We start from the raw sequence: 16,132 nt of genomic DNA on the forward strand, positions 1-16,132 counted from the left end.
ATTAATATTGAATTATTGATGTTCTTTGTTGTGCTTTCTCCCTCGGCTCGCTGTCAGAAATGCATGCGGTTCAACCCGGACGCGACGGTCTGGATCGCCAAGCAGCGGATCCTGTGTACGCTCAATCAGACCCTGAAGGACGTCCTGAACTACGGCCTCTTCCAGCCGGCGAGCAACGGGAGGGACGGCAAGTTCCTGGACGAAGAGCGCCTCCTCCGAGAATACCCACAGCCAATCAGCAAGGGCGTCCCCTGCCTGGAGGTCAGCGTTCGTCCAATCAGAGCTTTGATGTCGGTTGAATCTGTTAACCAGTTATTTTACAGACTCTTGGTGTGATGAGGAGTTTGGTTGGTAAAGTTTCTTTGTGGTATTTCAAAACAAGTTATTTCCTCTGAGTTCTCAGTCGGATTTCAAAGTAATTTGCTGATAATTTCTAACTTAAGCAACTGAAACTAATATAATAGTCCAGAGAAATGCAGATGAAGGCCTTTTGTGGCAGTTTGCTGCGTTTCGTTGCCTCTTTGGCTCTGATGTCTCAGATTAAAGCAGAAATAATCATCATATTTCACATCCTCTGCAGGTCAGATCACCTTTCATCTGCTGTTTGTTAAAAAGTGTCTGCTACACCAATCAGAGTCTCTCTGAGTAAAAAATGTACTAAAACACTGATTGGTCAGCAAAAGTCATGAAAGTTAATAAGTGAACTAATTAACTTTTTAATCAAAAAAGTTAATTCATTTTCCAAAACTTCTTTAGTTTTGTCTTCTTCTGTTTGGAGGAGCAAAAAAATAGAATAAAAAAGTTATTCTTACATTAAAAGATGCAGGATTTATACTTGCTCTGAATCACTTAAAGGTTATTATTTAACTCATTTTGTATTTATTTCACTCATTTTTTTCATTTATTGATTTATTTTTATTTAATTTTGGCTGAAATGGCTCTCCATAGTAACAACATATTAGATTATAATGTAGATTAGAAGAGATGGAGAGAAGATGGAGGGATAAAGGGCAGCAGTAGATCTGCAGTTTGACATTCATCTCTCATCTGGTAATGTTATACGTTTTCTTTCATAAATCGATAAAATGAAAGTCCTAATTTTACTCCTCAGAGTTTTGTTCCTTATGAAGTAACAAAGTGTTTGTGTAATCTGGTTGGGATGAATGAGTGAAAATGTGGCAGCGTGGCGCGTTTCCCAGCTCAGCGCTCACATCTTATCTCATCCTCTGGCTGCGCTGATCCAGATTATCGACACACAGCAGGCTCACTGACAGCAGCTTTCTCTGAAACTTTAGCAGATGGCATTCAGACGGCGTCATCCTCATCAGGTCTGTTTCACCTCAGAGCGGCTGGAGTCCGTTAGCTCTTTACTTTTAATCAAGACAGAGAAGGTTTGAGCTTCAGACTCCCTCAGCAGCAGAGAAATCTTTTATTTGATTATTACCCCCCGTTACATCTGTAATATTCATGAGGCAGATTTGACATTTAATATGATCCTAATCTAACATCCTTTTATCTGAGTAGTGCTGACGTCTGAACCCAAATTCAAGTCAGTTTATTTTTATTCTACCAGGACAGAATCTTATTGCTTTGCATGTTGAAGGGAGGACTGCTGAGATTTCTGGAAATTTATCATAATTTCCCTTTCAATAATATTTTTTAAAGACACTTGAAGTTTCTGAAATTATTTTTGTGCTTATATTCAAAATGTAAAGTGTACAATCTGAAAATTAATTTCTAAGGCTCATGCAAGGTTCGATCATTTCAGCCCCAAACCGATAATCTCTGTTCCCAAAACCAGGTTGCTAATCCCAAACTAGCTTCCTTTTAGTTCCTGACTGTTTCATGAAAGATCTCTGCAGAGGAGAAATCACACATCAGTCATGCAAAGAGCAACGTTTCTCATTTATTTACAGGAACGGCAGCAGATATGCAGCAGCACAAACATTTGTCTCCTTTTCCCAAATGAGGAATCAGTTTGAATACAAAACGTTTCCAGAAGCCGGCACTCACAGAGAGTAGGAACCACAGCCGATCCAGAGTAGCTTAATTCTCCTGTAAAAACGCTCATAACTAATACTAATACTTTAAACACCAAATATATTTTAATATACATTATTACACCGAGTGGAAACCGTCTCAGCTCCTCCTTTATGGTTTTTCTCTACAGTCAATCATCTCCAAGGAAACATTTGGACTGACTGCTTTACAAATGCCAGCCAATAGTTTGTCATGTAGCAGCCAAGCTGCATCTTATTTCAAATATTTTACATATGGTTTGAAAATCTACAAATCTTGAAAAGCAAACAGGCAGAGCTGCTCTGTACGGCGTTCAGTCAACTGAGACTGATGGATGTGCAGTTCCACTTTAGATCAGCAGGTGGTGATGTAGCGCCACCTGCTGTTTTTATTCATTATGCTAGCTTAATGGTTGGGTTGTTAGCTTAGTCCCACATTCATGATGTTTGGTGTAACAGGATACGAGAGGTTCATGTTCCAGACAAATCACTCAGGAGTCAAAATAATGAAACCGTGAATCAGCTTACCTCTGAAGTTGGATTTGACCCAGAACCACATTGGGTCAGAACCCATGATCCCCCAAAGGGGGAGACTTGATGGTAAGAAGAAGAACCTTTAAATCCATGAGGTGTTTTTATCAGAGAACTTGGCTCAACTTAAGGCGACTAATGAGCAGAGAATCTGCTCATTAGTCCAGCTCTTCACTGGAGGAACGGGAGAGATTACTGGACTCTGAACAGGAAGGTAAAAATCACTGGACTTACCCAGAATGATCCAAACTCGGAGCAGACATATTAGATTTTGAGGCCGGGGTTGATTAGAAACTGTCTTTATATTTTAGAGATGTCGTCGTTTTGCATGTTTTCTCATGTCAGTCACTGGAGTGATGCTGATTTCTACAGATGGGCAATTTCCACTTCTGATTAGTGACCATGAACACAGGCCAGCTGAAGATGTTTAATCATTTGTTCCTCCAACAGTTTCGCTACAAGAGCAGAGTCTACAGACAGCCCAACATCGACGAGAAGCAGGTCGCCAAACTTCATACAAAGGTAAGGAAGGCCATTAGAGCCCCTCACTGTGTTTCTGTAAAAGTCGTGTTTTTAAAGTTTGCTGCCATCATGAGAGCTGACGGTTGAGAGGTAAATAAAGTAATTAATGTTGCTCCAGACAGAGATGTTTACTGCCACTTCGTTTTGGAGGGAAAACAAAACGGCAGGCATCTTTTTTCACTTACTGCAAATTATCTTTTAATTTTTACACCCTGCAATTAAATTAGCTGTTGCTAAGTTAGGTTGCTATGTGCATTATGGTTTGTTCTGAGAAAAACAAATCAAAGTGTTCTGAATGATAAAAAGATTAGTATCATACCAAATTACACATTTACATCAGAAAGAGCTGTGAGCTGGACGGGACCGAAATGTCAGCCTCCCGTTCTACTGTCAGAACATTTAGGATCCATCAGGACAACCAGCTTTTAAAGTTCATACACATTATTGATGAGTCAAGCCTGTAAGTCAAAGCAGATGGAATATATTGTTTTATTCTGTTAAACACAAACTATCACCATTGCTTCTCCACCGTCGGCCATGTTTGTTTACTCTGATTTGGTGTCGAGAAGTTTTGTGAGATTTTCCGTCTGAATGTTGGTGAGTGAAACTGGTTTGTGTTATATGTTGCTAAAACTGAGATAGTGATATTAATACATATTGTGGACATGTCCAAAGGCCGTGCAGCTTTTGGACGAGTCCAGCTGTGGCAGTGGAAGGGAAGTAAAGCCAAGGAAATGGTTTACTAGCCAGTCCTGGTGTTTCTGATATAAATGACTCAAAGCTTTGTTTTATTCAGCTAATGTCGAAAATCCACAATTTGTCATTTGCAGGTTTTTCATGAAATAAGGAACGCAGTTAAAATCACATGTGAATAAGTTTGTTCACATGATAAGTCATTAAAAACACGAAGCGCCGTCTTCCTCCTGCCGCTTCCTGTCGTCTTCTTCATGGGTTGGGCCAGCAGGAACATCTGGATGATGATCATGTGACTCATGTGAGGCAAAAAAAAGGTTTCCATTAAAGTTTTGCGAAATAAACCAAAGAAACCACATCATAGTGCCAACACTTTATACAAAAAATGAGTTTTTTTCATAACTGGCGTTTTTCCATTCAGCAAATTTAATTTCAAAATGTGGAATTATGCAATTATACAGTGAATGGAGGGACGGCTAATGTGTTTCTGAAGGATCCAGTCTTACTGGAATCAGTTATTGATCCATCCGATTTGATTAGTCAGGCTTAGTGGAAAATCTGGTGATCATCAGCATAACAACAGATATTGACTTCATACCATTCAGTATTTTAAATATTCCTGGATTAAAGACAATAAGACCAAACACTGAGGCCTGTGGCACTCCTTAACAAACTGAGTCATTACCAACATGAAGAATCTGACAGATAAATACGAGCTGAAGCTTCATCTGTTCGGCCCTCTGTGACTCTGCTGCCCCCTGCTGGTGAAAAGACATAAAGAGAAAGATCTCCCACTTCCTCCCACTTCAGTCTGACACACTCTGGGAAGTGCAATCTGAGACAAATCTGTTTCACACCGAATGCGCTGCCAGAATAAGACATAAAGAATCACAGATTACAGTTTCTGTGTAAAATCTTCCCTGTTTGGTTGGAGTCAGACTGTTTGGGTTCGTTTCTGGTCATTCGAATGAAATGAGGAGAACAGTTCTTATCCATCTCTCCTGTCCTCTTTATTATTTGGAAGAATGCTCCTTTTCCTGGCAGATGAACAGCAGACTCCTCTTCCTGCCTCCATCCCTCCTATATGAATTGAAATGAGTTTTCAGCCTCCTGGTTGTTTGCTTCCAGCTCTGGGCTGCTGTCCTGCAGCCACTGTAATCTTGTTGTGCAGCCAAAGCATAAATGTCTGTGGCAGCTCTCTCCTACAGGACCTGGTAAAACCGTCTGACAGCAGCTCTAATTTCACATCCGACTGCAGGGAAGAGAGACGGGAAGGAACAGAGGAAAATAAGAAAGGCAAGAGGAGGGAGATGCTCATAAATATGGAACAGGGACATAAATACATACAGTCAAGTTTCCAAAATGTTATTAATGTGAAGAAGTGTTTCTCTGGGATATTTCTGGTTCTAAAAGGAGATATTTTAGCGTTCCAGGAGTTAATCCTGTTGCTTTGCTGTGTGGTAGAAAGAGAAGATCAATGTCCAAACTGGCTCCCTGTTCAGGAGGAGACGACACTTTCCTCCTCATCCTGATTCATCAGGCCTGCAGAGACACTCAGGGACAGGCTGGACGGGGACATTAAATAAAACACGGGGCACACGCAGTGCCGCCAACATGATCCTTTGACATTTCCAGATATTGAACCGCTGGTGAGTCACTGCAGCCGTCAGTCTGACAGAAACCGAGTCACTTCGGATGATTCTCTGCTTTCAGTGCAGTAATAATAAAATAATCAGTATTTACTCAGATCTCTGTCAGCCAGCTGCAACATCCAGTCAACATCTAAACATGTTAGCTCTAAGTAGCGCCAGCAGTGCTGCGTCTCAGGAAGTAAATAAAAATAGGTGTTTAATAAAAATATTTTAAACTCTTAGTTTTCCCAGGTATGAATAGTTCTAGGTGGATATGAAACCATGTCCAGCTCCTGTTCCTTCTCCCAGTGCTCACTGCAGAAACACAGTTTGGTCAGAAACAGCCAATCAGAGCCAGGAGGAGGGTCTTATCGCTGTCAATCAACCTCAAGTACACGCTGCTCACCCTCCCCTTTGCTCTCTGCAATGCTTTATCAATAAATGCTAAGGCTAGTTAGCAACAGTTTTCCTGTAGTAGTAAGTTGTTTCTCCACCACGAGCAGCGCGTTCACAGGATGATGGACAGCGCTCAGCCCCGCCTCCTGGCTCTGACTTGGGAGGTGGAGATCAATGTTTTCACAGATTATCTGTCTCAGAACATCGATACTGAACAATAAATAAAACATTCCTGTTGCTGATGGACGGCACAGCAGAACTTTAACATTTTTGTCTTTAATTTCAGACGCAACAAAATCAAATTGCTCAAGAAATGATGACGATAAAATCTCCTTGGAGAACAAAGGAGCTTTTTAATCAAATGTTTTTGTGGTGGATTCCAGTAAATAGTCAGTAAATATCAGAGTGGCTGTAGCTGCTGGTCCAGCTTGTTGCTGCTGCAGCTTTTGTTTCTGCTCTCTCATTCTTCCTGCTCGTTCTCTCCCGTCCTTCTGGGAGCTGCTCTCTTATCTATTTTTATCTCACGGCCTGAAAAGAAAGCAGACAGAACCGAGCCGAGCAGAAAGGATCCGCTCCGTCCTGTCCTGATGTCCTCCCTCCTGTCTGTCCCTTATCTGCACATTCAACTCGGTTCCATTTTATACTTTTATGTTTGACCTTTTCTGACCTTTCCCCGTATCTCTAATTGTATTTCAGTCTCTGTGAAAGTCCCAGGATGGATCCTTTTGTCTCAGCGTTCTGGTTTGATGACCCGTTTGTCCTGTGTGTGTGCAGGCCAACCTGAGGAGGTTCATGGACTTGATTCAGCAGAACCAGGTGGACAAAGTGGGGAAGCTGTTGGAGCGAGGCCTCGACCCAAACTACCACGACGGGGAAACTGGAGGTGAGGCTGCAGGCTGGACACAAACAGAAAGAAACACTGGTGGAAAACCTTCTGCTTATCAGAGGTTAATAAATGGTTCTGGTTCTGGAGGGAAACCCAGACCCAGAAAAACCTCCTCATCCTAGAAACGTTTGATCAAAAAACATGATTTCTTTTAAAATGTCATGTTTCACTTAAGCACATTTAGTTTCTCAAACCCACTCTGGAGGTTCAGAGCAGCTCCCGTCTGTTTCCACAGCTTCACCTGCCTGATGTCAGAATGTGAAACGTTCGACACGACTGTTAGTGATTCTACTGAACTGTGAACTGATCTCCCATTTCAGAAGCAGAGACACAAATGTTTGTGCCACTAAATGTTGTAAATAAATGAGAAGTTCAGCATTTTTCATCGTGACGTCAGATTTCCGTCTCTGCAGAGATCTGAGATAAAACAGTCCAGGCCTGTAAGGCAGCTGAAGTATCTGGACCAGAACCGGCTTTTTATCAGTTTTAACATTGCTCCGTAATGTTCTGTCCACAAACTGGATCCATGATGGGAATCAGAACTTCTGACTGATTCTGGAAACGAGTTCAGCTTTGTGAAAGTCAGCAGCTCTAAAGTTGTGACACTCAGACGGGACAGAGTCTGAAACCAAACTGATGTTCAGGAGAAATCACCGATTTGTCTCATGTGAAGTTAGTTTGAGGATGGTCTGGTTTCCTCCTGGTTCGGTTCTGTAGATGTAAACACAGCGATCCCATGAAGGCACCGACCAAAACAGGTTACAGAAACGAGCTCATCTGGTGGACCTTTGGTTCTAGTTGATGGATTTGCTGTCGCCCAGTTTGTTTTTTTACGGTGCCGATCGTAACGAAACATCAGCTGCAGGAACATGAACCTCATGTGGATCCGGTGAGGCGCAGCGCCGCCCTGCTGGCTGCAGTGAAGCATTTCCCAGGTGTGAATGAAGGAGTTGTGTAGCAGCAGCTTCAGAGTTTTCCCACAAGGCGGCCCAGGGGGCTGCTGGGTAATGAGCCGAGTCCTGATGTCAGACTGAGCAGGTGGTTCCTGCTTCCAGAGGAGAAACACAAAGATCCGGACGGACCCTAAACGCATCGTCTGTTTAAGTCCGTTAACTCGCTGTGCAGGTCAGTGTTATTAGTTTAAATTAGATTCTTTTATTTATTCTGGTCATTTTTAACCTTCTATTCACATGTCAAAAGAAAAACACACAATGCTGAAAAATACAAAAAAACAAAATGCAAAAGAATAAAAAAAGACAAAATTAGTTCAGAAATGAACAATATTTAAATCCCTCAATGGCAAAAACACAAAGTGTAAACTGTAGAAGCAAAAGTTTATTATACCTTCACTTTTTATACATAACATATTCTAAATTAAAAGAGCAGAAAGTGAAGCTCATATCATGTAGATTCATCACATCTGAAGTGAAATATTGGAACCTGGTTTTCCTGTTACTTTGATGATTCTGTCTTTATGAAAACCCAAAAGTCAATATCTCAGAAAATTTGAATATTGTGAGAAAATGAAATCTTGAAAACTCATGAAGTTGCACCATACCTCTTTCCAAGGAAGTTGAGTGGAAGGAAAAAGTGTGGAAGGGAAAGATGAACAGTGATAACTGCAGCCTGTAGAGGAACGTTGAGTAAAATCCATCCAGGATCTGGAGGAGCTTCAGGATTGGACAGAACATCTGGAGGCGGTTCTGCTGCTTTACCTTTGAGTTGAGGAGAATAAATCGAGTTTTTGTCTGGATCGGTTTCCTGAGCGGCGGATCAGCTCCAGACGTGTTCAAACGTTTCCACCGTTTGTTGCCTTAAGAGCTGTTGACTTGACTGCAGCTCCAGGCTCATAATGAAGTTTATTTATCATTATTTAATGAGCGTGTCAGGAGTGTCTGTGCTGCGGTTGGGCTTGAAATGAGCAGCGTTGAGAGGACAGACGAAGGTGAACAGGAGGATGAGGAGCAGATCGGCTGGTAACCAAACCAAACCTCCAGAGCTCCTCAACCAGCTGGTTCCCCTACAAACACCTGGGCACCGCGCTGTTCATGAAAACCAAAAATGATCACTGTAATAACTTCAACCTGGCAGAAGTAGTAATAAGCAGAAACATGAGAAGAGGGAATCCCATTAAATAACATGGAGCGCATCACCTTCAGCAACTAGTTCAGATCCAAACTCTGAACTGTGAGGATCATCAAACCCTCATTGTCAGATTTCCATTGGATAATTTTCAGGATTTTTCTCATTTTTTAAATTCGATTTGAAGTTATTTCTGAGAGCGTTATAGTTTTTTAACCCTGATCCAGAGTGTTTTCTCCAGGAAACCGGAGCAGACTCTGCTTCCACCGGCAGACACAAACTCTGAGCCTCTTCATGGTTTAATACCTTTGCTTCTGTTTTTATTTATGAGCTGAAAGTATTTCCGTCTCCTGACTAATTTCAGCTCAGGAACAGAGTTTAGTCTTTAGCTTTTATATCAAAGATGTTTTCAAACATTTCACACATTACATTCCTGGGAGCTGGACCTTATAAAGCTGCTTTTTCCTGGAAAATATTTTAATTTGATCATTTCTGGGCCAAGCCGGCTCCTGGTGCCGTAATAAGCTGATTATGTTGAACTGGGACATGTTTGTTGTCTACTGGTGTCTTGTTTTGATGACCTTGTTTAGCATCCTCAGCGCTGCTTTAATCACCTCTTTGCTGTTTTCCTGTTACGCCTCATAATTAATAGAGAACCAGCTGACCTGCTTTATCAGATCAAAAACCTGAAGGGAAGAAAAGTGAAGTTTGAAGATAAATTTCAGGGAAATGTCCTTCGGTTCCACTTATCTGGAGAAACCCACAGAACCTCTGGAAGCTTTTACTTTGAAATTATGCCCTTACTGTACAGTATTTTATTCTTTATTCTGTTTTTTATAAATACTTTATATTCTGTCTTTGTGTGAGTATTTGCTGCTGTTGCACAGAAACTCAGAACAACGGATCAATCAATCAATCAATCAATCAATCAAATTTTATTTGTATAGCACATTTCAGCAGCAAGGCATTTCAAAGTGCTTTACATAATTTTAAACAGTGAGAAAGAAAAAGAAAGTAATAAAAAGATAAAAAGAAAAGATAAAATCACAGCCTAACAGGACAAGGCCTCCAGCCTTGCAGCACCAGGCTCCGTCCGCCTGTTTCGCGAAAATTTTGCGCTAGGACTTTCGCTGTCCTACGCGGATTTTGTGCATTAATTGGTCACCTGTTAGTCTAGAATTTACAGGGTTTTATATACGCGCAATGACTCCCAGTCACTCGCAAATACATAGAAGGCATCAATTGCCATAAGCAACTGTAAACAGGTGGGTTTTAAGTTGAGATTTAAAGGCACCCAGTGTTTCAGCTGTTTTACAGTTTTCTGGAAGTTTGTTCCAAATCCGTGGTGCATAGAAACTGAATGCTGCTTCTCCTCGTTTGGTTCTGGTTCTGGGGATGCAGAGCAGACCAGAACCAGAAGATCTGAGGGGTCTAGATGGTTGGTACAGAAATAACAGATCTTTAATGTATTGTGGTGCTAAACCGTTCAGTGATTTATAAACTAACAACAGTATTTTAAAGTCTATTCTTTGAGCTACAGGGAGCCAGTGTAGGGACTTTAGAACTGGTGTTATGTGCTCTATCTTCCTGGTTCTAGTGAGAACGCGAGCAGCAGCGTTCTGGATCAGCTGCAGCTGTTTGATTGATTTATTAGTCAGACCTGTGAAGATGCTGTTGCAGTAATCAATACGGCTAAAGATAAACGCATGGATGAGTTTCTCTAGATCCTGCTGAGACATTAGTCCTCTAATCCTGGAGATGTTCTTCAGGTGATAGAAGGCCGACTTTGTGACTGTCTTTATGTGGCTGTGAAGGTTCAGGTCAGAGTCCATCACTACTCCCAGGTTTCGGGCCTGATCGCTGGTTTTCAGTTGTAATAACTGAAGCTGAGCATTGACTCTAGTTCGCTCCTCTTTAGGTCCAAAGATAATAACTTCAGTTTTGTTTCTGTTCAGCTGGAGAAAGTTTTGGCCCATCCACACATTTATCTGATCTAAGCATCTGTTCAGTGATTGGATGGGTTCAGAGTCACCTGGTGACAACGGATATTTATTTTAAATTAAATTCTATTCTATTCTGTTCTGCACCAAATATCATTATGAAGTACGTAAATTAGTTCAACCCTATCATATAATATTTGTTATGAATTACCATCCAGTTTTATGTTATGTAATTAAATGGGAGAATCTGAGTTAATTTTGATTGATACATATAAATGTAATTTTATTACTATTATTTCTGGCCTTCTGTGCTTAACTACCTAATTAAATAACTTCATATCTCCTGCTGAAAAGAAACATCTGATTGGTTAACACTCAGCTGCAGACCAATCACAGCAGCAGCGTTAGCCCCGCTGATTGGCTACAGTAATATGGAACCGTAAAGTAACTGCATTTTGTTTCTCAGCAAATGACTCAGTGGAAAAATACATAACAAAATAATTAATGAATATTTAAATAGTAAAAAAGTAATAATTTATTTAAGATAATCTGATTCTTTAAGTTTTGGAACTTTTTAAGTTATTGAATTGTGGCACTTCTGGCTTCCCGTACCTGCTGTGGTCCAAACGTCTTCATGTGATTCATGCTGCCTGAACCACACTGGATGTGTCAACCAGTTCACTGATCAACCAGTTCACTGATCAACCAGTTCATTGATCAACCAGTTCATTGATCAACCAGTTCACTGATCAACCAGTTCACTGATCAACCGGTTCACTAATCAACCGGTTCACTAATCAACCGGTTCACTGATCAACCGGTTCACTGATCAACCGGTTCATTGATCAACCAGTTCACTGATCAACCGGTTCATTGATAAACTGGTTGTATAATCCAGTCATGTTCTGTTATTTTAACTTTAATTTTGTTTTCCATGTTTAGTTGCTTTGGTTTGTCGTTTAGTTTTGGTTTTCCGTTACTCTGTGGCGTCTTCGTCATGTTCAGAGGAAACTATTATTTAAACATAACGTCTGGTTTTATATTTAGTTTCCTCCTAATCCCAAAAAGCTGGAAGAGATTTAAAATGAAAACTTTGAATACTTGAGAGGAACAGAGAGGAAACTCTGGAACGTCTTTATTCCAGTTTTTCCTGCTGGCTGAGCAGCAGCTGCTCCGTCTGACCCCTCGCTCATCCAGTTCTGTAATCCTCTGCTTCCTCAGCAGGACCTCCTCGTTTCCTCGTTTCCAGGCTTGCTGTGTGTCTTGTTTTGCCTGTTTGGTGCTGAGCCGTTTTCTCCTGCGGTTCAGATCTCACTCTTCCTCCCAGGAGTTTTGGAGCCGCTGTAAACTTGTCTCCCACGCTGAGCTTAAGAAAACAAACCTTTTACTGTCTGGGTGCTGGAAGCTGCAGGAAGTGGATTTGCCCTGAATGGTGTTTCTCCTCCAGAGAGCCCGCTGACGGCGGCGGCCCAGCTGGACAACGCCGTGGAGATGATCAAGGTTCTGAAGAACGGAGGAGCTCATCTGGACTTCAGGGCCAAGGACGGCCTGACTTCCCTCCACAAAGCCGCGCGCGCCAAGAACCAGCTCATCCTCATGGTGAGGAAACGCCCTCTTCCTCCTCTAAAGATTAAAAACCATCATTCAGACGTTAAATCTGCTCGGCTCAGATCATCTCAGGACATTTTTCTCCTGACAGATCAGTGAGATGAGAAACTTTCCTGTTTTCCCTGAAAACCAATGGATCATTTTAAAATGTCAGTGGATTTTATGAACAGACATGCAGGAAGCCGGCTGCTCCAAATTAACTGCAAAACTAAATGTTGGCTAAATATTTAGTTCGAAATTAAACACAGTTTGTAATATTTAGTTGTTGTTTTTTAAATATGTAGATAAATAATTTAAATATTAAAAATGAACATTTACATATTTAGCTTACAGCTAACAATTTAGTTTTTTAAATATTTGAATGTATTTTTAATCATGTAAATATTTAACATATTGATAACTCAGTAACTTGTTTATCAACTTAACTTTAATTATTTTACAAAATATTTAGAATAGAATATAAATATACATTTTTTGTCCCACAGTTTAACTGTTAATTTTTAAATGACACATTATGATGGTGAAAATATGACTGAAAAAATGAAACCCCATTTTTTCCTCTTATGACCTAAATAACCAAATTATAGCTGTTGATTTCTGAGGGTAACTTTGCAAACGGCTCCCATTACAGAACATTTATTTTCGCTCTTATTTTGGAAGCTCTGATTGTTTTAGTCATTTCTTTCTAAGGAGTTTTTGTTTCATGAAACAAACGGAAGCATTTCAGATTTTTCTGATTTTAAACTTTTATTAGAAATGTCATAAATCAGGATGGTAAATTTAATGTTAACATTTGGTTCATATCAAGTTTGGTTCAATATTCACTTTGATGCAGATGGAGAGAAAACCTGGGATGTTTTGTGTTTTTGTACGTGGAGTAAATGTCTCTAAGAAACATTTCTGGGTGAGCAGACTTGTAAAACACAGTTGATGTGTTTCCAGGTGAGTGATATGATAAAACATGGGAATGTTGTGTGTTTGTGGATCCAGACGCTGCTGGAGCTGGGAGCGTCTCCAGACTACAAGGACAGCCGCGGCCTGACGCCGCTCTACCACAGCGTGGTGACGGGCGGAGACCCCGGCTGCTGCGAGCTGCTGCTCAGCCAGCACGCCTCTGTCTGCTGCCAGGACGAGAACGGCTGGCACGAGGTCCACCAGGTACACACACACACACACACACCTGCACGCGCACACACACCTGCACACACACACACACACACACACACACACCTGCACACACACACACACACACACCTGCACGCGCACACACACCTGCACACACACCTGCACACACACACACACACACACACCTGCACGCGCACACACACCTGCACACACACACACACACACACACACACACACCTGCACACACACACACACACACACCTGCACGCGCACACACACCTGCACACACACCTGCACACACACACACACACACACACCTGCACGCGCACACACACCTGCACACACACACACACACACACACACACACACCTGCACACACACACACACACACCTGCACGCGCACACACACCTGCACACACACCTGCACACACACACACACACACACCTGCACGCGCACACACACCTGCACGCGCACACATGTTTGCGTAACTATCCTTGTGGGGACTTTCCATTGACTTCCATTCACTTCTACAGCCTAAACCTTACCATTACCCTTATCCGAACCCTAACCAACCAAAACTCAATTCATACCTTAGCCCTAAATCTGACCCCTGACCCAAAAACAGTGTTTCCCCTTGTGGGGACCAGGCTCCGGTCCCCACGAGGAGCGATTGGTCCCCACAGCTTAGTATGTGTCAGGAAAATGGTCCCCACAAGGGACCACACACACTCATGTGTGGGTGTGTGTGTGTGTGTGTGTGTGTGTGTGTGTGTGTACTTGTTTATATTACGGTGCGGGGTCCAGAGCACGGGAGCACACCAACGTTGTGGGGCCTGGTTACGTCGTGGGGCCCAAAATGCCGGACCCCGCATGGGAAACCACTCTAAAGCAGCTTGGGATGCTCTCCTAACATGCCTCATGCATTTTTTTCACTTGGCCCACAAGGTAGCAAAAACTGGAAAAGTGTGTGTCAAGTGTGTGTTCTGGCCTTCGGATTCATCAGATTGCTTATCTTCCTCCCTGTCAGGCTGTAAAATCTCAGCCTTCCTCATCCGTCCCATTTCAGAGCTGATAAGCAGAAGCTGCTGCCGCTTCACGGTCAGCGCGCCGCTCACTTCACCTTCATATTCAGAGGAAATGTTTCTCCTCAAACTTCAACTGAAAAGTTTGTCCACTCAGAAAGACTTTCTGCTGAGGAGAGGAAAAGTTCATTTCTCTTGCATCGTCACACAGGGTTTTCACATTTTTACGTGTCATTCATGTCTGTTTTGTTTTTAATTGTTCGTAAGCTTACTGATGATGAAAACATGATATATAATTCAGATGGAGGAGCTTCATCTCCCAGACCTCTGACATATTCACCATGACGACCGAGCATCAGCTCAACAACAAGCAGCAACTCAGCTGTTTTTATATTGCTAATGTTTGCAGGCTTAATGACTTTTCCTGCAAAATAAGCAACATCCATTTTTAATGTCTGCACAATGCGTCAGTGCATTTTAAAGTCTGCTTGCTTTTCATCTCCTCTGTGATTTGCAGCTGAAGCACTTTGTTTTATAAAAAGGTTATAAAGTGATATTTAGCTTTAGAAGTGTAAACATCAGATGCAGAGCGACCCGAAGAAAACAAAACACTAAAATCATATCAGAGATTCTAACTGGTTACCCAGGACTTCCTGTAACACATCAGGTCGTTTCTCTTTGACCCTTTATAAAAGTATAAGTGTAATAAAACATGCAGGCTGGATGCAGGCTGCTTGTTTTACCTCGTTTTCTCTGATCCTGCTGATAAGATATTTTCCTTACATTCAACATTTATGTCAAATGTGAAGCTGAGATCATTAATATCTGCTTTGTTATTTTACCGTTTTTAGGGAATCTGAAACTTGAATTTTCAAATGTCCCACACTGTGTGAATGCAACATGGAAGTGGCAGAATGTTCAGCCCAAATATACAGAAATAAAAAATATATGTAAACAGAACCTAATTAAATTACAGTCAAACAGGAAAAGTTTTACTTTGACTTTTTCTGGAAGTTCAAATCAACATCTGATCTTCAGATTGAAATGTTTTTCTCAAATGCAGAAAAATATTCATGAGGCTCAATAGAGAAGAATTAATTTCAGTTTCTATTTTGAATTTGATAAAGATTTTTTTGGCAAGGGGCAAACACAGACTTAACAAGTTCAAAGGTCAGAAAGTCTACAGATTCAGGATTTTCATTAAAGATAAATGTATTTAATAAACGTCTGGACAGATGAGTTTCTCTCTGTGACTCCGTTAGGTTTTTATTTCAGGTTTGATTCTCTTTAACGTCCTTTACTCCGTCTTTCTGCTCCCGGGTTCAAACTGAGGCTACCAGCTGCTCCTGCACTTCACTTCTCCTCCTCTGCACCACACTGACATCTAGTGGTGAAGCCGTCACACTGCAGGGATCCTCTCACCGCTGTGTGTGTGTGTGTGTGTGTGTGTGTGTGTGTGTGTGTGTGTGTGTGTGTGTGTGTGTGTGTGTGTGTGTGTGTGTGTGTGTTGCAGGCCTGCCGCCATGGCCATGTGCAGCATCTGGAGCATCTGCTGTTCTACGGAGCACTGATGAGCGCCCAGAACGCCTCGGGGAACACCGCCCTGCACATCTGCGCCCTCTACAACCAGGTGAGCAGAAAAAACAACAACCAGGTGAGCAGAAATAACAACAACCA

The 16,132-nt window shown here is 41.7% G+C and overlaps 1 protein-coding gene across 1 annotated transcript in view; it reads left to right on the top strand.

Annotated features, from left to right (window-relative positions):
- The window catches only part of LOC106908612 (SH3 and multiple ankyrin repeat domains protein 2-like), a 164,902-nt gene that overhangs the window by 49,032 nt on the left and 99,738 nt on the right, over positions 1–16,132 (top strand). Inside the window, exons 4-9 of the mRNA XM_088004520.1 lie at positions 58–261; positions 3,000–3,071; positions 6,566–6,674; positions 12,147–12,298; positions 13,298–13,465; positions 15,969–16,085. Coding sequence (XP_087860646.1) covers positions 58–261; positions 3,000–3,071; positions 6,566–6,674; positions 12,147–12,298; positions 13,298–13,465; positions 15,969–16,085 — 822 coding nt within the window. The remainder of the gene's footprint in view (positions 1–57; positions 262–2,999; positions 3,072–6,565; positions 6,675–12,146; positions 12,299–13,297; positions 13,466–15,968; positions 16,086–16,132) is intronic.

The sequence above is a fragment of the Poecilia mexicana genome, unplaced genomic scaffold, assembly GCF_051168715.1.
Source record: "Poecilia mexicana isolate PSO_F unplaced genomic scaffold, ASM5116871v1 scaffold_3, whole genome shotgun sequence".
Classification (NCBI taxonomy): Eukaryota; Metazoa; Chordata; class Actinopteri; order Cyprinodontiformes; family Poeciliidae; genus Poecilia; species Poecilia mexicana.